The sequence below is a fragment of the Bos mutus genome, chromosome 9 (genome assembly GCF_027580195.1).
Source record: "Bos mutus isolate GX-2022 chromosome 9, NWIPB_WYAK_1.1, whole genome shotgun sequence".
Classification (NCBI taxonomy): Eukaryota; Metazoa; Chordata; class Mammalia; order Artiodactyla; family Bovidae; genus Bos; species Bos mutus.
The window spans coordinates 94,251,752-94,272,648 of NC_091625.1; the positions used below are offsets into that span (position 1 = coordinate 94,251,752).

A 20,897-nucleotide genomic window follows, 5' to 3' on the forward strand; every position below is an offset into this window, starting at 1 on the left:
AGGACAGGCGACTCGCCCAGGGTCGCAGAAGCAGACCAGAGAGGGAGGCGCAGCGCCCTGGACGGGACTGGGAGGACTCCGGAGTGCTGCGGAGGGCCCGGGCCTGGCAGTTTCTAGCCTAGTGGCGCCGCCAGGCCCCGGCGGGTCCATATAAGGCCGCGGGGCGTCCCGTAACGTTGCAGGAGCTTCAGGGCGCCCCGCCGACGGCAGCCTCCTCCGCGTCCAGGAATGTGTGGAATCTTCCTCCCCGGCTGCCGCCCACCGGGGGAGCACTTCCCCTCCGCTCCTGGCCCCCATCAGCCCCCGATCTTGCCCGGAGCTCGCCCCCCACCCACCCACCCAGCCGCGGCCCGGCCGCTGGGGGGAGCGCGGCGCCTCTGCAGAGCCGGCGGGGCGGCGGGGAGGCGGCCGCGCGCCCTCACCTGCCCGGGGCGGCGCGCGCGGGCGCGGCGGAGGCGGGCCGGGCGGAGGCCGCGGAACCGGCTGGGAGGAGCCTGCACCCGGCCCGCGGCGGGGACGCAAAGTGAAACTCCTGGAAGTTGCGGGCGCTCGGGGAGCTGCGCCGGGCCGCGCGCCCATGGCTTTGAGCAAGGCGCTGCGGCTGCTCCGGCGGCTGGAGGCCTCGGGGGAAAGCAGCGTCCTGCTGGAGGCGCGCGGCCGCAGGGACTGCCTGCTCTTCGAGGCCGGCACGGTGGCCACGCTCGGTGAGTGTGGCAGGCGGTGCTGCCCGGGTCAGGCGACTCCGCAGCGGCGCGGGGGGCTCGGGCCGCTTCCTCCGTCCTCTTCGGGGGGAGGTGCCCGAAGGGGAGGGCGCCTGCCTCTTGTGCTGAGACCGAGGCATACGGGGCACCTCCCTTCCCCGAGTTGAGCGGTCCCGGGGGCGCGAAGGCGGCCGAGGAGTGGGGGTCGCACGCGCGGGGTGGCCGGTAGGGGCCTGTTTGAATGAAGTGGCGCCGGCACGCCCGAGAGCACGTGCGGCTGCGCCCCCAGACCCAGGCGGCCCGCGGTCCCCCCTCGGGGTCTGCCATCTGCGCGCCTGCAGGCGGGCGGGTCACTCATGGAGAGCCGCCTCTGGCTTCTTCTGCCCCGCGCTCCCTCGGGACGCGTTCCACATTCGTGACCATCCGGGAGGGTTGACATAGGAGCCGGCCTGACCAAGCTCTTGGCGCCGTTTCTCTTTGGCACCTGTTGATGAAACAGGGAATGCCCACTGCTCTGCGATGGCCTCCTTTGCCCCTGGAGGGGATGAGGACAAAACACCGTTAACCCAGACGCCAGATAAACAGCTGATGGCACCTTGGCCTCAACTAACTGCTTAGTTGAGAAGCGTCAGTCCCGCGAAGTATAGAACTTGGAGGCAAATAAACGACCGGATGACCCTGTAGTGGCTGTATTTGACTTTGTTGTTGGGTTTACTCAGTCGTGTCAGACTCCTTGTGACCCTTTGGACTATAGCCCACCAGGATCCTCTGTCCATGGAATTTCCCAGGCAAGAGTAATAGAGTGGGTTGCCATTTACTTCTCCAGGGGAATCTTTCTAACCCAGGAATCGTATCCTTGTCTTGTGCATTGCAGGCAGATTCTTTACCACTGAGCCACCGGGGAAGCCTGGATTTGACCTTAGATAGTTGCGACTCCCCTTTCACTTTCCACTTTCATGCACTGGAGAAGGAAATGGCAACCCACTCCAGTGTTCTTGCCTGGAGAATCCCAGGGACGGGGGAGCCTGGTGGGCTGCCATCTATGGGGTCACACAGAGTCAGACACGACTGAAGCGACTTAGCAGCAGCATCAGTTGCCAAGTCTGTGTATTTCAACTCTATCAAGACCGGCAAGTCTTGACACTGACATTGTGTCAAGGGCTTTAGAGACTATCTCATTTAATTTTCATAGTTCTGCAAAAGGGCTATTATATTGTCCATATTACAGAGGAGTAAACTGAGGCCTGGAGAGGATAAGAAACTTGCTTGGCCAGGGTGACAGACAGCACTGCCTGACATCCGGTGGCTGTTTCTGTATTGGTGTACAGAGTGTGGCTTCTTGGAATCACCAGCCATTGGGCCCCTTGTTTGGGGCCCTTCCCATTCACAGGGAAGGCCAGGTAATACCAAAGTGAGCAAAACCAGGTACAATTGTTGGAACTTCAACCTGAACACTGGAGAACAGGCTTACAACTGGTGTCCAGCTGCACCGTCTCCCTTGTTTGTTCAGTTCAGTTCAGTTCAGTCGCTCAGTCGTGTCTGACTCTTTGCGACCCCATGAATCGCAGCACGCCAGGCCTCCCTGTCCATCACCAACTCCTGGAGTTCACTCAGACTCAACGTCCATTGAGTCAGTGATGCGATCCAGCCATCTCATCCTCTGGCGTCCCCTTCTCCTCCTGCCCCCAATCCCTCCCAGCATCAGAGTCTTTTCCAATGAGTCAACTCTTCACATGAGGTGGCCGAAGTACTGGAGTTTCAGCTTTAGCATCATTCCCTCCAAAGAAATCCCAGGGCTGATCTCCTTCAGAATGGACTGGTTGGATCTCCTTGCAGTCCAAGGGACTCTCAAGAGTCTTCTCCAACACCACAGTTCAAAAGCATCAATTCTTCGGTGCTCAGCCTTCTTCACAGTCCAACTCTCACATCCATACATGACCACAGGAAAAACCATAGCCTTGACTAGACGGACCTTTGTTGGCAAAGTAATGTCTCTGCTTTTGAATATGCTATCTAGGTTGGTCATAACTTTCCTTCCAAGGAGTAAGGGTCTTTTAATTTCATGGCTGCAGTCACCATCTGCAGTGATTTTGGAGCCCCCCAAAATAAAGTCTGACACTGTTTCCACTGTTTCCCCATCTATTTCCCATGAAGTGGTGGGACCGGATGCCATGATCTTCGTTTTCTGAATGTTGAGCTTTAAGCCAACTTTTTCACTCTCCACTTTCACTTTCATCAAGAGGCTTTTTAGTTCCTCTTCACCTTCTGCCATAAGGGTGGTGTCATCTGCATATCTGAGGTGATTGATATTTCTCCCAGCAATCTTGATTCCAGCTTGTGTTTCTTCCAGTCCAGCGTTTCTCATGATGTACTCTGCATATAAATTAAATAAGCATGGTGACAATATACAGCCTTGATGTACTCCTTTTCCTATTTGGAACCAGTCTGTTGTTCCATGTCCAGGTCTAACTGTTGCTTCCTGACCTGCATATAGGTTTCTCAAGGGGCAGGTCAGATGGTCTGGTATTCCCATCTCTTTCAGAATTTCCCACAGTTTATTGTGATCCACACAGTCAAAGGCTTTGGCATAGTCAATAAAGCAGAAATAGATGTTTTTCTGGAACTCTCTTGCTTTTTCCATGATCCAGCAGATGTTGGCAATTTGATCTCTGGTTCCTCTGCCTTTTCTAAAACCAGCTTGAACATCTGGAAGTTCATGGTTCACATATTGCTGAAGCCTGGCTTGGAGAATTTTGAGCATTACTTTACTAGCGTGTGAGATGAGTGCAATTGTGTGGTATTTTGAGCATTCTTTGGCATTGCCTTTCTTTGGGATTGGAATGAAAACTGACCTTTTCCAGTCCTGTGGCCACTGCTGAGTTTTCCCAATTTGCTGGCATATTGAGTGCAGCACTTTGACAGCATCATCTTTCAGGATTTGAAATAGCTCAACTGGAATTCCATCACTCCACTAGCTTTGTTCGTAGTGATGCTTTCTAAGGCCCACTGGACTTCACATTCCAGGATGTCTGGCTCTAGGTCAGTGATCACACCATCGCGATTATCTGGGTCATGAAGATCTTTTTTGTACAGTTCTTCTGTGTATTCTCGCCATCTCTTCTTAATATCTTCTGCTTCTGTTAGGTCCATACCATTTCTGTCCTTTATCGAGCCCATCTTTGCATGAAATGTTCCCTTGGTATCTCTAATTTTCTTGAAGAGATCTCTAGTCTTTCCCATTCTGTTGTTTTCCTCTATTTCTTTGCATTGATCGCTGAAGAAGGCTTTCTTATCTCTTCTTGCTATTCTTTGGAACTCTGCATTCAGATGTTTATATCTTTCCTTTTTTCCTTTGCTTTTCACTTCTCTTCTTTTCACAGCTATTTGTAAGGCCTCCCCAGACAGCCATTTTGCTTTTTTGCATTTCTTTTCCATGGGGATGGTCTTGATCCCTGTGTCCTGTACAGTGTCACGAACCTCATTCCATAGTTCATCAGGCACTCTATCTATCAGATCTAGGCCCTTAAATCTATTTCTCACTTCCACTATATAATCATAAGGGATTTGATTTAGGTCATACCTGAATGCTCTAGTGGTTTTCCCTACTTTCTTCAATTTAAGTCTGAATTTGGCAATAAGGACTTCATGATCTGAGCCACAGTCAGCTCCCAGTCTTGTTTTTGCTGACTATATAGAGCTTCTCCATCTTTGGCTGCAAAGAATATAATCAGTCTGATTTTGGTGTTGACCATCTGGTGATGTCCATGTATAGTCTTGTCTTGTGTTGTTGGAAGAGGGTGTTTGTTATGGCCAGTGCATTTTCTTGGCAAAACTCTATTAGTCTTTGCCCTGCTTCATTCCGTATTCCAAGGCCAAATTTGCCTGTTACTCCAGGTGTTTCTTGACTTCCTACTTTTGCATTCCAGTCCACTATAATGAAAAGGACATCTTTTTTGGGTGTTAGTTCTAAAAGGTCTCGTAAGTCTTCATAGAACCGTTCAGCTTCTTCAGCGTTACTGGTTGGGACATAGACTTGGATTACTGTGATATTGAATGGTTTGCCTTGGAAATGAACAGAGATCATTCTGTCATTTTTGAGATTGCATCCAAGTACTGCATTTAGGACTCTTTTGTTGACCATGATGGCTACTCCATTTCTTCCGAGGGATTCCTGCCCGCAGTAGTAGATATAATGGTCATCTGAGTTAAATTCACCCATTCCAGTCCATTTTAGTTCAAGCGCAGAGGAGGGTCTCTACTCCTTTAGGTGGATAACCAGTGCACTTACCCCACCACACTTTATAATTGACTCTAGTCTTTTTTTCACATTGTACACATCCATTCTGCAGTTAGATTCTTCAGTCTACGTCTTGGAAGGACCGTCTCTTCTGTTTCCACTTCCTTAATCATTTTATTAACATATGGTTATCTGACTTGTTTTCAGTCACTCGGTTACTAAAACCATGTCTCCAGTAGTGTCAGCACCATAAGTTGTGCAGTAAATCATGGATTAAATTGTTATCAGATTATTTCAATTTGTACTCTAGCCTGAAAAGTCCAAGTTTGGTCATTTGCTAAGGTCTGAGGAAAAAAAAATCACAGAAATTTCCATTCCATTTTAAATGTCTACTTCATACCACATTTGTCAGAGCTGAGAGATTAATTGCATGGTACAAAACTACCGCTTCATCAAAGAGAGTAAAATATTCGTCAGTTGGATTACAGCAATCTTAAGAGAGTTCCTGTATATTTAAGAGTTCCTTTGAAGCCACTGGGCTTCCCAGATGGCTCCAGTGGTAAAGAACCCGCTTGCCAGTGCAGGAGATGTAAGAGACTGGGGTTCAATACCTGGGTAGGGAAGATCCCCTGGAGAAGGAAGTGGCAACCCACTCCAGTATTTTTGCCTAGAAAATCCCATGGACAAGAGGAGCCTGGTGGGCTGTGGTTCATAGGGTCACAAAGAGTCGGACACAACTGAAGTGACTTAGCACACTGTTGAAGCCACTAGGATAAAAAAGGCTTTATTTTTTCAAAAGTGAAGATTTTAAAATGATTAATGAAAGTAGTATAATGCGTATTTTCCATTTGGAAATTAGGTTTGGGCTGAAATCATGTATATTGTGTTTGTTGGTTAGAAGTCTCTGGATTCTAGAACAGAGGAAGTAGTGAAGGCAATGGATGCGGCCTCAGCTCACGTGCAGTCCACGTTTGTCTGGCATTCATTTTTCAGTAGACTTTGGACTGACTGCCTAATTTTTGAAGTCTTTTGTGTCAGTCACTCAGTCGTGTCCGACTCTCTGTGACCGCATGGACTGTAATCCGCCAGGCTCCTCTGTCCCTGGAATTCTCCAGGCAAGAATATTGGAGTGGGTTGCCGTTCCCTTCTCCAGGCGATCTTCCCGACCCAGGGATTGACCCATATCTCCTGCATTGCAGGCATATTCTTTACTGTCTGAGCCATGAGGGAAGACCTTTTCTTACATTAAGTGAAACTATTTTTAAAAGGCATTCATTGGGTAATGTGGCTGGTCCCAAGAACGATTGTAGGAGCCTCTATTACTGGAAAGTTGTCTCAGACTTTTAGAGCATCCTAAGTATGTCACAATGGGATAGACTGGATCTGAACTTAAAATGCCCGTCTGTGTTCCAAAGGTCTAGCTTTTTGCTTTCCTGGATAAGGTTAAGAGTGCTTTCATTCTCCTCGCCCCCAGCACCCTGCCGGAAAGATGAAGGCTCTTCTTTTGTGTGGGGCAGTGCAGCTGTGGCAGCTTGCATAGCTGGTGGTGGAACCTTGGCCATTCCATGAGGTTCAGGCTTCCTCTTCAGGTCAGCTCTGGTTTCCCTTGATGAGTCTCCCCAGGGAGTGAGAGGTCAAGCAGACTCAAGTCAGTGGTTTATTCCCACGGGGTAGTGGTTTCTTGGTGTTTACTGAGTGGCCCTGGAGTCTGTGCAGCTCTGTGGCGGGTACACACCGCTACTTTTACAGGGACGTGGGCCGGACGAAAGCATAGCTCTTTAGAGCACATCCTAGCCCTCGGGGTCATAAGTTTAAAAGGCTTCCCACTAATGTTTTCAGGTATTGCGGAGACAGGGCTTGACTTAGGTTTTGAGTTTAGGAAAAACTGATGATTTCTGGGTTAGTCCTTCTATGCCAACATGACCTGGGTGGCCACCCGGCCTGCCAGCCGGTGAGGAAAACTTCCAAGTTCCAGCTTCTAAAAGATTTGAGAATGTTTCTTTAATATGGATCAGCGGGAACAGGCATTCCAGAGGCAGAAAAGCCTAACATGTTGGCACCAATTTCAAAGGTTTTTATAGCATTTTCTTGATGACCTGATTCGGCAGTAGAAAGAAAGAAAGTGAAGTCGCTCAGTCGTGTCTGACTCTTTGCAGCCCTATAGACTGCAGCCTACCAGCCTCCTCTGTCCCTGAGATTTTCCAGGCAAGAGTACTCGAGTGGGGTGCCATTTCCAAGGGCCTCTCAAATATCGATACAAAGCCGGAGCCTGTAACAATTCCCTTGGGTCCGTGGTCCACAATTAGCATACAGATGTTCTCTCATTTGCATACTGGGACAAAAAGTGCTTGCTGTCTTCTTTGTCCCTTTTAGACATCCTCCTTTGGACTAGATGAAGGGAACCGTGCGTTGTTCATGAGTTTCGTCCATTAGTAGAGCCAGTGACAAGGCTCCAAAGTCCCGTGTTCTCCAAACAGCCCCCCAGGAAGGGTGGCCTGTGACTGTGATGTGTTTACACGTGTGTGCCAGGTGTGCAGCCCCGCCTCTCTGCATCCCCCAGCCATACTCGAGTGAAACAGGCAGCCGGGAGCAGGGTGGGCAGGAGCCCCGTGAGATTTAATTAAGCTAATTAATGAGTGTCCTGAAATCGCTTTCAGCTTCTGAGGGGAAAGGTTCTGTGTAAACACGGGCCTGGGTTCTCCCTGCTGCCGCTGTTTGCATAGAGGCCACCCGGTCAGATCTTGTTTGACTTGGACACTCAGCCGTGGAGCCCAGCAAGGCTCTGAGTGGTTGCCTTGGCCCCTTTGTCAGGCTCCGTGGCCTGGATTTATTTGGTCCGTGACTTGAAGTTTGACCTGCCTGAGAGCATCTGAGAGAGTCGAATGAATCCTCCTGGGTGAGGATTGGAGCTCAGATAGAGCCTGGCGGGGGCTCCGGACTCCTGGCCGGTGACCCAGGGTGGGGGCACAGCGGCCTGGTGGATGGTGGCTCCTGCAGAGGCCGTTCCCGGTTGGTTGCAGGTTTGCTCCTCACAATATCAACAAAATTGCAGGCCAGGTTAGTGTGTGCTTCTGCCAGCCTTTTCGTAACTCACTGGGAGGAATGTGATTTCAGGTCTTGCCAGGCTCTTTTTTGGGCTCTGTTCAATCACTCAGTTGTATCTGACTCTTTGCAACCCCATGGACTGCAGCACGTCAGGCTTCCCTGTCCATCACCAACTCCCGGAGCTTACTCAAACTCATGTCCATCGAATTGGTGATGCCATCCAACCATCTCATCCTCTCTCCTCTTCTTCTCCTCCTGCTCTCAATCTTGCCCAGCATCAGAGTCTTTTCCAAGGAGTCAGTTCTTTGCATCAAGTGGCCAAAGTATTGGAGTTTCAGCTTCAGCATCAGTCCTTCCAATGAATATTCAGGATTGATTTCCTTAAGGATTGACAGGTTTGATTTCCTTGCAGTCCAAGGGATTCTCCAGAGTCTTCTCCAACACCACAGTTCAAAACATCAGTTCTTCGGGACTCAGCTTTCTTTATAGTCCAACTCTCACATCCATACATGACTACTGGAAAAACCATAGCTTTGACTAGACGGACCTTTGTCAGCAAAGTAATGTCTCTGCTTTTTAATATGCAGTCTAGGTTGGTCATAGCTTTTCTTTTGTGGGGGCTGCATGGCTCCAAAACTTTCCTTTAACCTTTAATTGTGAAAATTTTCAAATGTACACAAAAGTGAAAGGAAAAATGAATCTCCTGTACCTGTCACTCACTGTGGATTGTTGTTTTTCAGTTGCAAAGTTGTGTCCAACTCTGTAACCCCCTGAGTTTGCTCAAACTCATGTCCACTGAGTTGGTGATATCACCCAACCATCTCATCCTCTGTCGCCCCCTTCTCTTGCCCTCAATCTTTCCCAGCACCAGGGTCTTTTCAGTGAGTTGGCTCTTTACATCAGGTTGCCAAATTATTGGAGCTTTAGCTTCAGCATCCATCCTTCCATTGAATATTTTGGGTTGATTTCCTTTAGGATTGACTGGTTTGATCTCCTTGGTGTCCAAGGGACTCTCAAGAGTCTTCTCCAACACCACAGGATGAAAGAAAGTGAAAGTGAAGTTGCTCAGTCGTGTCCGACTCTGTGACCCCTTGACTGGTTGGATCTCCTTGCAGTCCAAGGGACTCTCCAGAGTCTTCTCCAACACCACAGTTCAAAAGCATCAATTCTTAGTCCGGCATCTCCAGGCTGCGGGTCCGGAGGGCAATTCGATAGCCTGAAGCCCACCAGGCTTCTCAGTCCATTCTGTGTCACCTATCCCTGATTTTTTTTTTATGAAAAATAAATCTCCTAACTGATTCATGGCCAAGCAAGTTTTAATTTGTTTGGCTCGCTTTTTTTTTTCCTCCCCTACAGCTTGCATTTGTGCGAGTTCAAAATTTATTAGATGGATTGAAATGTGACCAACAATAGAAATGATGGTGTGAATTGATTCTGAGGTTCTGGCCGAGATACATTTTTGACAGTGAACTGACCACAGGGCAAGAATAAACCACAGCCTGGAAGAGCAGGGTGTCCCCTCCTGGGACAGCGTTGATGGGCTCAGTGGTTGCACTGCCCCCGGACCATGGCCAGGTGGGCCTTGCCCCGTGCCTCTCACCAGAATGAGGGGTCGGGCCAAGGGCTGTGTCCCCTGCTGTTTGCTGACTGCCCCCGCCCCCTGTCTCTGGACCACACTCCAGAGGATCCTGGAATCTCCTGCACACGTGGTAACCTGCCCGCATACAGCCTGCGCTGGTCTCTTCCCAGAGCCCCTGACAGACTGCGCAGTGGGTGTGTCCACCCGGGTCCAGGGCAGCAGTGTGGCAAGGCTGCAGGGTGTTAGTGGAAGTGGACACACACTTGCTAGGGTGTCCTCGGGTGTGTGCATGAGGCCCCTGCAGGGTGGCGTGGAGCCTGGAGCCCGGGGTGGGTGGAAAGAGAAGGCGGCCAGGCTAGGGGCAGCTCTTTCTGCTGGGTACCTTCTAGACCTGACCTTAGTCCTGGGGTGTCTTTCTGGAGCCAAGAGGATGGAACGTAGTTTGGTTTTAGCAGTTTGTAAGCTTGATTGATACCTTAGAATTATTTCCACATGGGGGTACAAGGCTCTGAGGGTGCCTGGCTCAAACCCCATCGATGTTGGGCCAGGTGAGCCCTGGGCACCTAGGTGGGTCTGGGTCCCACTCCGGGGCGTTCCTTGGGCACCCAGGTATCCCTTTGTGATTTCTGGCTGCTCAGCTTCTGTTGCTGGATGGTGTCACCTTTTCACCTGAGGATGGGGAACGCATTGTGTGTTTTTTACACTTTAAGTGTCCTTAAAGCCCTGGCAAACTGCCCCAGGCTCAGACTTGGGCATTAGATTGGGGTCCCTAGGATTAGGGTGTGTGTGGTGGCCAGCCCCCCTCCAGGGGAAAATCAAATCAGGCTGGCAAAGGTGTGTGCACCTGAGTTTGCTGAGGGCTTGACAGCAAGACCCCCACGCTGCGCCGGCATCTCCAGGCTGTGGGTCCGGAGGGCAATTCGGTAGATGCCGGATTCCCAGCAGAAGTCAACACAGAACAGCCCATTTATAGGCACTTCCTGCTTCCAAGACTTGCTGGAAGGAGATTGGGGGCCCTGTTATGTAAATATGTCCTTCTTGAGTACAGTTTACTGAAAAACCTTAGAAACATGCCTATCCTTGACCCAGTGTTCTACAGCTAGAATATCTCAGGAGACACACACACACAAGAACCCATTTTGCTTCAAGGATGTCTGTCTGTTAGAGTGTTTTGGATTTTCAGGTGGTCAAATAAACTTTGGTTCACTTGATCATCCTAGCTAACGCTCGTGGGGTGCTTGCCTCGTACCAGGCACTGTTTGAGGTTTACATGGGTTGACTGCTTTGGCCCTCACAGAGGGGCCGGTCCTGATAATCTCCATTTACACTTGGAGAAACTGAGGCACAGGGATGGGTAAGAGCTTGCAGGAGGTTCTGTTTCTAGTTAGTGGCCGAGCCACCATTTGAACAAGTCCAGGAGGCTCCAGAGAGCGGTGTGTTTGGCTGAAGTCGCATGCTTAGGAAAATAAGAAAACCTACTGTATGAAAAACACTTTTTTGGTCCTGTGTCGCTCTGCTTATCTTGGGCTTCAGGACGCACGTGCGTTCAGTGACGAGAAGGGCTGCTGGTAAGAGTGAGCATCCATGCCGCCTCCTGACCGTGACTGGGTTTCCATCGGACACTTCTTTTTTTAATTTGAAAGAGTTTTAAAAACTATTCATTCATTTTGGCTGCATCGGGTCTGAGTTGTGGCACGCGAGGGCTTCGTTGCGGCACGTGGGGTCTTTCTTTGGGTCACACGGACTCTAGCTGTGGTGCCCGAGCTCAGGAGTTGGGCCGCGTGGGCTTAGTTGCCCCTCAGCCTGTGGGATCTCCCTGGATCAGGAATGGAACCTGAGTCCCCTGGACCACCGGGGAAGTCCCCCATCTGCCAGGCAGATCCTGAAACCCCTGGACCACCGGGGAAGTCCCCCATCTGACACTTTTTTATAGAGGGGTGTCCAGCTGGGGGAAGCAGTCCCCTCCTTTCTGAGCGGTGTGTGAGATATTACCAAGGGGAGATCTTCACCGGAAGTGTGTGGGTTCCACGTTCTGGCAGGGCCAAGCCCTATGCCGGGTCTTGTCCTTCTCTGAGGACACCCTGATGCCTAGAGCAGAGCGTGGCTGGGACTCAGGGCTCAGAAGGAAGCGACGGGGTCCTCAATAGAGATGGCAGCGAGACCCCAGGCTCCTAAGGACATGCATCTCTATTGAGGCTGGTCAAACAGGTGACACATGGTGTCTTCCTGAAGCTTGCCTTGATGGTGAGTGGGGCGAGGTTCCTGAGGCAGTGTGCTGGGTGCCCCTCTGGGTGTATCTTCCTGTCCTCCACCTGCTTGTCCTGGGGGCCTGGGAGTGGCTCTGCCAAGGGGGCAGACAGACCGCTTTGCACCCGAGGTTGGGCGCCAGGCACCTGGTGTGGGTCCAGTGGGGCCAGCAAAGCGCCCGCCCAGGAAGGCTGGATGCAGCTGCTGGGTGCTGGGGAGGTAGCGGTCTGCACTCAGGGTATGCGATTTGCTTATATAGCTTCTTGGTTGAGAAAATGAATCCGGGCGGGAGGATTCACTCTGAGCGTGTTAACTGTGGAGGGCGGGCAGGGCAGCTCTTTCCGGTTCTTGGGAGCAATTCCAAAGTGCAGATGCAAAAGTCTGAACTTAATTTTAAGGCTGGTTTTTTGAGGATATGGGACTCTCCCAGAGAGGTTTCTGTAATATCAGGGGAGCTGGTACTTAGTTCCGCTCCTGCTTCTCTGCCCACTTCCGCCCCGCCTCCTCCGCTCCCTGAGGCTTGATGGGCCACCCCTCCCACTTCCTCGACGCTGTGCTCTGCTCTCTGACTCTTGTGTGTTTCAGGGAAACCATATGCCCCCCGAGAACAGGGCATCCTCCTCTGCTACTTCTGCTCTTTGACGAGGTCTGAGGTGATGGCCAGGGCAAAACGGATGGTGAGAAAGGAGAGAGGTTTTCTCTGTCGTCTAAGGCGCTGTGAGGTCTCACGCAGCAGAACTTGGGCCACCAAATGCTTCACTAGTAATGCGTTGACATGGGAGGTGGCAGTGGGTTGGGAAGCGGGCAGGGTGTTCAGGACTGATGCTCAGACCCATGGGAGACCTGGGGCGGTCTGGTCACCCGGCAAGATCTAGGAAGAAGGCCAGGTTTGAGGTGAGCACCACGCACAGCTTCTCTCTGCTGGCCGGCTGCCTTTTGTGTTCTGCTTGTACTGACATTCCTGACAGGTGGTAGTAATCTCTACTCAGGAAAAGCAGACTCTTTTCCTTTCCTCACTTTTGACCTTGGAATGTTCTAGTGATAAGTCCTCCCGGCCCCTCACCTGTTTCCTTCCTGCCTCTTGGCAAGAGAGAGGAGACCTGAATTTTAGCCCTGAGTCCTTAGGCTATTCCTCCCCTGGGGGAATTTAGTGAATCCCCCAGGCCTCAGAATCCTCATCTGAAAACAAATAGCAACCTGTCCTGCCTTCCCCCACTCTCAGATTCCTTCTGTCTTTAAAACAAATAAACCAGCCAAACCTTAAACACTGAGCATAGGCAGATAAGCAGTGCCCCTACCTTACACACCGTTAAAATTATAAGCCACCCAGAAATTTGAATCTTAGGAGAAATGACTTGGAAAGTAAAATCTAACATGGCTGAGATCTAAGATTCAACTAAACCTAGGAATCTGATGCTATACATTTTAAATTGGAGACATCAATTAATTAAAATGCATGAGATTGTTTCTCCTTGATTCTGGCCCCCCTATAATTAGCAAAAAAATATTTTAAGTCGTATCAATTTAAGCTTAAATTAGGAATATAACAGTATTTATTAAAGTATTATTGTTGTGGTTGTGTAGTCCCTAAGTCATATCCAGCTCTTTTGCAGCCCCATGGACTGCAGCCCACCAGGCTCCTCTGTCCATGGGATTTTCCGGGCAAGAATACTGGAGTGGGTTGCCATTTCCTTCTCCAGGGGAATCTTCCTGACCCAGGGATCAAACCCACATGACTTGCTTTTCCTGCATTGGCAGGTGGATTCTTCACCACTGAGCCACCAGAGAAGCCATTAAAGTATCATAAACTGTGTTAATTCAGTAGCTCTTTTAGCAGATTCTTATTAATATCCACTGACATCCCAAAACTGGGGTAGGGTGAGTTCTGTGTCTGGGTAAGTGTGGGCTTGTTTTATCTGTCTGTTTTTATTGCCTGTATGTTGCATGGACTTAGCTTCACCATCAATCCTATTGGTGGCTGATAAATATTATATGTCAGAAAAACTGTTTAAGCAGAGACAGTCCTCTGCTGCCTCTGCCTCCCATCCAAGCAGAGCTGAGGTCAGGCAGAGCCAGCTGGCCCCTGCTGGCGGAGAGGGTGGGGGTGGGGAGAGCGCCGGGGGCAGCAGCGCTGTCCCTGGTCCTGTGGACAGGACAGTGACACTCGCCTCGTGGCCTGTTCCAGCAAGGACTTGTTTGCTTCTATTTACATAGTGTGGATAGAGAAAGGAATGTTGAAAAATGAGGGCTGGAAATAACTTGCTGCCCACCCAGGCCTGTGCTTAGTTGCTCAGTCGTGTCTCTTTGCCACCCCATGGACTGTAGCCCGCCAGGCTCCTCTGCCCGTGGGATTTTCTGGGAAAGAATACTGGAGTGGGTTGCCATGCCCTCCTCCAGGGGATCGTCCCAACTCAGGGATCCAACCCAGGTCTCCTGCATTGCAGGTGGATTCTTTACTGTTTGAGCCACCAGGGAGCCAGGCCCTATAACAGTGTCCAAGGGCCTAGTGGTACCTGCTTCTCTTTTCACCGGGACCACTAGAAGTGGAGAAGGAGACGGCACCCACTCCAGTGTTCTTGCTTGGAGAATCCTGTGGACAGAGGAGCCTGGCGGGCTGCTGTCCATAGGGTCGCCCAGAGGCGGACACGACTGAAGTGACTTAGCATGTATGCATGCATTGGAGAAGGAAATGGCAGCCCACTCCAGTGTTCTTGCCTGGAGAATCCCAGGGACAGAGGAGCCTGGTGGGCTGCTGTCCATGGGGTCGCACAGAGTCAGACACGACTAAAGTGACTTAGCAGCAGCAGCAGCGCTAGGAAAGGAGCCTCTGGGCCAGGGAAGAGGAGCCTGTGGACCAGGAGGGGAGGAGTCTGTGGATCAGGGAGGAGGAGCCTGTGGGCCAGGAGGGGAGGAGCCTATGGACCAGGGAGGAGGAGCCTGTGGACCGGGATGGGAGGGGCCTGTGGCCCAGGGAGGAGGAGCCTGTGGACTGGGAGGGGAGGAGCCTGTGGTCCAGGGAGGAGGAGCCTGTGGACTGGGAGGGGAGAGGCCTGTGGACCGGGAGGGGATGTGCTGGTGGACCAGGGGAAAGAGCTGCAGCCAGATCACATCCGTGTGGGTAACATAAGAGGGCCAGCAGTAGAGCTGCAAGAATAGAATTCCATGTTGAAGTCGTATGTCTCTGGAGTGGACCAACAGAATCTTATACTTCCCATTTTTAAGGGCTTAAGAAACACCTGGAGTAACAGGCAAATTTGGCCTTGGAATACGGAATGAAGCAGGGCAAAGACTAATAGAGTTTTGCCAAGAAAATGCACTGGTCATAGCACCCTCTTTCAACAACACAAGAGAAGACTCTACACATGGACATCACCAGATGGTCAACACCGAAATTAGATTGATTATGTTCTTTGCAGCCAAAGATGGAGAAGCCCTATACAGTCAACAAAAACAAGACCAGGAGCTGACTGTGGCTTAGATCATGAACTCCTTATTGCCAAATTCAGACTTAAATTGAAGAAAGTAGGGAAAATCACTAGACCATCCAGGTATGACCTAAATCAAATCCCTTATAATTATATAGTGGAAGTGAGAAATAGATTTAAGGGCCTAGATCTGATAGATAGAGTGCCTGATGAACTATGGAATGAGGTTCATGACATTGTACAGGAGACAGGGATCAAGACCATCCCCATGGAAAAGAAATGCAGAAAAGCAAAATGGCTGTCTGGGGAGGCCTTACAAATAGCTGTGAAAAGAAGAGAAGTGAAAAGCAAAGGAGAAAAGGAAAAATATAAGCATCTGAATGCAGAGTTCCAAAGAATGGCAAGAAGAGATAGGAAAGCCTTCCTCAGTGATCAATGCAAAGAAATAGAGGAAAACAACAGAATGGGAAAGACTAGAGATCTCTTCAAGAAAATTAGAGATACCAAGGGAACATTTCATGCAAAGATGGGCTCGATAAAGGACAGAAATGGTATGGACCTAACAGAATCAGAAGATATTAAAAAGAGGTGGCAAGAATACACAGAAGAACTGTACAAAAAAGATCTTCACGACCCAGATAATCACAATGGTGTGATTACTGACCTAGAGCCAGACATCCTGGAATGTGAAGTCCAGTGGGCCTTAGAAAGCATCACTACGAACAAAGCTAGTGGAGTGATGGAATTCCAGTTGAGCTATTTCAAATCCTGAAAGATGATGCTGTCAAAGTGCTGCACTCAATATGCCAGCAAATTGGAAAAACTCAGCAGTGGCCACAGGACTGGAAAAGGTCAGTTTTCATTCCAATCCCAAAGAAAGGCAATGCCAAAGAATGCTCAAAATACCACACAATTGCACTCATCTCACATGCTAGTAAAGTAATGCTCAAAATTCTCCAAGCCAGGCTTCAGCAATACGTGAACCATGAACTTCCAGATGTTCAAGCTGGTTTTAGAAAAGGCAGAGGAACCAGAGATCAAATTGCCAACATCTGCTGGATCATGGAAAAAGCAAGAGAGTTCCAGAAAAACATCTATTTCTGCTTTATTGACTATGCCAAAGCCTTTGACTGTGTGGATCACAATAAACTGTGGGAAATTCTGAAAGAGATGGGAATACCAGACCACCTGACCTGCCTCTTGAGAAACCTGTATGCAGGTCAGGAAGCAACAGTTAGAACTGGACATAGAACAACAGACTGGTTCCAAATAGGAAAAGGAGTTACCTCAAGGCTGTATATTGTCACTGTGCTTATTTAACTTATATGCAGAGTACATCATGAGAAACGCTAGGCTGGATGAAGCACAAGCTGGAATCAAGATTGCCGGGAGAAATATCAATCACCTCAGATATGCGGATGACACTACCCTTATGGCAGAAAGTGAAGAGGAACTAAAAAGCCTCTTGATGAAAGTGAAAGAGGAGAGTGAAAAAGTTGGCTTAAAGCTCAACATTCAGAAAACGAAGATCATGGCATCCGGTCCCACCACTTCATGGGAAATAGATGGGGAAACAGTGGAAACAGTGTCAGACTTTATTTTTTTGGGCTCGCTCCAAAATCACTGCAGATAGTGACTGCAGCCATGAAATTAAAAGACCCTTACTCCTTGGAAGGAAAGTTATGACCAACCTAGATAGCATATTCAAAAGCAGAGACATTACTTTGCCAACAAAGGTCCGTCTAGTCAAGGCTATGGTTTTTCCTGTGGTCATGTATGGATGTGAGAGTTGGACTGTGAAGAAGGCTGAGCGCCGAAGAATTGATGCTTTTGAACTGAGGTGTTGGAGAAGACTCTTGAGAGTCCCTTAGACTGCAAGGAGATCCAACCAGTCCATTCTGAAGGAGATCAGCCCTGGGATTTCTTTGGAGGGAATGATGCTGAAACTGAAACTCCAGTACTTTGGCCACCTTATGCGAAGAGCTGACTCATTGGAAAAGACTGATGCTGGGAGGGATTGGGGGCAGGAGGAGAAGGGGACGCCAGAGGATGAGATGGCTGGATGGCATCACTGACTCGATGGACGTGAGTCTGGGTGAACTCCGGGAGTTGGTGATGGACAGGGAGGCCTGGCGTGCTGCGATTCATGGAGTTGCAAAGAGTCGGACACGACTGAGCGACTGAGCTGAACTTCCTCTCTCTCCAGACACATGGTGTTTGGGGTAAAGACTGAGAGAGTTCATCTGGTATAAATTGATTTTAATGAGGAGTAACAAAACTATTGCAGTTATTTCTCTAAGTTTTATTTGTTTGTTGACAGGGGAAGGGGTATGATTCCATTAGGGTGTTAAAAATATCGACATCTGCAAAGACCTCAGGAGTCTGGGATGGAACCACAGGGCAAGGTCCAGGACTCTGTGCCAGGTTCTGGGGTGAGAGGAGGGGGTGGGAAGAGTGGGTGAGGAGGGCTGAACTCCTGTTTTCTCCAAAGCCTCCCTGCTTTCCAAGCTGTGACTCTGGGTCTGAATCTGTCCATAACGGGTGCTTTTTTTCTAATTCACAAAAAGGCACTGTATGGCCTGGAGACCACCCTGGAGAATGTGGACAGCTCATGGCTCTTTTTAGCTTGTGTGGTTATGATAAAATTTTAATCCAACCACAGAACTGGTCATTGTAGCCTGCCTTTACAACACAAGGACCAGACCTATCTATGAAGTGAGAGATGATAATGACGTACCATTGCACACGGATGGCACCACACTTTGGGGGTTTCCGGGTGTGTGTCTGACTTCAGTAGCCCCCTCCCCCTTTTGGTTTCTGGATCAACTGGCTGTTAGAAAAATTAGGCTACTGAGAGCTTATTAGAATTTTGTCTTAAAAGAGAAAACAGACAGAGAATGAAGACTGGAGGAATGATCCTGTAAAGAAAGTTCATGAGCTTTAGAGGGTGGGCCTGTGACTTCAGTTTGGTTCCTGCCTTTCTCCTGGGTCTTGCAGGAGAGCCATGATATCAGTGGTTCTGTCTTCTCCCCTCCTGAATGCTCTCAGGGTCTTTGGTTGCAGATGCTAAGACTGTCCACTTATGAAATCCAGGAGCCAGACCCCGGTGTCTCTTAGTGCATTGACATGATATCTGGCACTTGCTTGCCAACACTCTGGGAGGACGGCCAGACGGACTTGTGTGTACATGCATGGTGGGGATGGGAGAACAGGTGAAATAAGATTGGGAAAATGTGGATGCCTGTTCGAGCTAGGTGATAGGTATGTGATAGTTCGTTAGACTTAGTGAATTAATAAAGTGGCTGCTTTTCAAGCTCAAGATGAAAACCTAAAGTTTTCCCATATACCATCATTAGTCAGTTAGAGTGTGCAATAGGAAAAACAGGTTCCATGCCCAGTAACAACAGTTTCGGGAATAAACATAAATGTAAAGCTATAAAACTTTATGGAGTCACTGAGTAAGTGAAAAGGTACAGCATATTCTTGGGAAAGGGACATCAACATTGTAAAAACTTTGTTCTCAATAAATCTGTAAATGCAAGTACCTATGAGTAAAATCCAGTCAACAGGAGTTTGATGTAAAGCTTACAGGCTGATTTTAAAATATCTGGGACTCGCCCCCTCTCCCCACTTAATCTTGTGCTTACCTTAATCTTCCCATTCTGAGTAATGGCAGCCCCCCCACCCCGACCTTGGGCTTCCCAGTGGTAAAGAGTCCTGCCAGTGGCAGAGATGCAAGAGACACAGGTTTGATCCCTGGGTCGGGAAGATATCCTGAAGAGGAAATGGCAACCGCTCCAGTATTCTTGCCTGGGAAAACCCATGAACAGAGGAGCCTGGCGGGCTATGGTCCTCGGGGTTGCGAAGAGTTGGGCATGACTGAGCACACACACAGCACCCACCCCGCATGTGTGGGCATAATAACTCCAGACAGAACCTGTGAGTCCTCCAGATCCTGCTCTCTTCTTCAATTCCATCCAGTCCACCGGGGCATCGAGACCCACTTTCCCTCCAAAAGAGATCTGAATCCACCCGGTCCCCCGTTTCAGCTGCAGCTGTACTGGTCCAGCCACTGCCTCCCCTCGCTTGGACCACACGCCACCTCCTAACTGGCCTCCTGGCTGCCACTCCCGGCCATCCCATCACCCCACACCGAGGGGAGGATGTCATGTGGAGACACGGACACACAGAGGGGAGTTGGCCAGGCGAAGACAGAGGCAGAGGCGAGAGTGATGCTGCCAGCAGCCATGGGACACCCTGGGCTCCCAGAAGCAGGGAGAGGCGGGAAGGACCCTCCCTAGAGCCTCCGGAGGGAGCCTGGCCCTGCCAGCTCCTGGATTTTGCTGTTTAATCGCCTGCGGTTGTTTCAATCCCCCAGCTTGCAGTGCTTTGTTTGGCAATCCCAGGAAACTAATAAGAGGGGCCTTGTCTTCTCAACACTGATGTGTGGAGAGACTCAGAAGCACTGTTGAATGATGAAGAAATGGCCAAAATAGTCAAGATGATACTGTAAAGTCATAACACTGATACGGCACAAGTCAATAGGCTAGAGGAGAGGGCTCGGAACAGACTCGTGTAAATAGAGTAATTTAGTTTCTTATTAAGGACAGTTTAAATCAGCTGGGGAAAGGTGGCTACTCAGTAAATGGTGTTTGTGCAACTTGGCACTTCCTCCATTAGCGAATATTTAAGAGCGGATCCTCCTTGGCCCTCTGGTCTGAGAGGAGAAGGCCTGGCTCTCCTCCGGGGAGTGAGTGGTCTTTGCAGCCGTTCATTGCAGTTGACTGTTCACACGGATGTCCACTGCTTACTAGCTTCTCCCCAGCTTAAAGCCTTGTGCCCGTAGGAGGTAGTGAAAGTGTTAGTTGCTCAGTTGTGCCCAACTCTTTGCAACCCTGTGGACTGTAGCCCACCAGGCTCCTCTTTCCATTGGATTCTCCAGGCAAGAATACTGGAGTGGGTAGCCATCCCCTTCTCCAGGGAATCTTCCCCGCTCAGGGATTGAACCCACATTGCCTGCATTGCAGGCAGATTCTTTATAAAAAGGCTAGGATCCTTTATAAAACCCCCATAGTTACGGGTTCCTGGGTTCACAAAGGGGCATGCCTAGTTACAAGGGTTGTCACACTTAAGGAAGCCCCAAGCCTGGTGTCCCCATCAGGGCTTCGTCATTCATGAAGTTCACTTTGGCCATAAGCTGTGTTATCTAGTGACATGGGGATGTTTTACCTTTAAGGACTTTCAGGGAACCAGAGCTAGAGAGTTTGAAAAAGGTTTTGTTAAGCCCATGTGGACATGAATTAAGTTAGAGCCCTACATTAAATCATATATAAATTCCAGAGGTACATAAGTGTTAACTGTAAAGAAATCTCACTTTTAAAGCATTAGAAGAAAATATAGGAGAAACTTTCACAGTGTGATGGTACGAAAAGCCTTTCTAAGCAAAGCATAAGACTCAAAAGTCATAAAGGAAAAGTAACCTAAGAAGTTTTTTATTGACATATAACATATAGAGAAAAATGAACAAATTCTGAGTGGACAGCTTCATGAATTTTCATGAAATGAACTTGCCATATAACCAGCATGCAGGTCTGGAAACAGGATTGGAGGCACCTAGCTCAGCTGGTAAAGCATCCGCCTGCAGTGCGGGAGACCTGGGTTCG

General features: G+C 49.5%; 1 protein-coding gene across 1 annotated transcript in view; it reads left to right on the plus strand.

The window, feature by feature from the left end:
* The first annotated feature begins 447 nt into the window (after nucleotides 1-447).
* SYNJ2 (synaptojanin 2) overlaps nucleotides 448-20,897 on the plus strand; it is a 112,573-nt gene continuing 92,123 nt past the window's right edge. Inside the window, exon 1 of the mRNA XM_070376959.1 lies at nucleotides 448-704. Within this exon, the coding sequence (XP_070233060.1) occupies nucleotides 578-704 (127 nt within the window). The 5' untranslated portion in view covers nucleotides 448-577. The remainder of the gene's footprint in view (nucleotides 705-20,897) is intronic.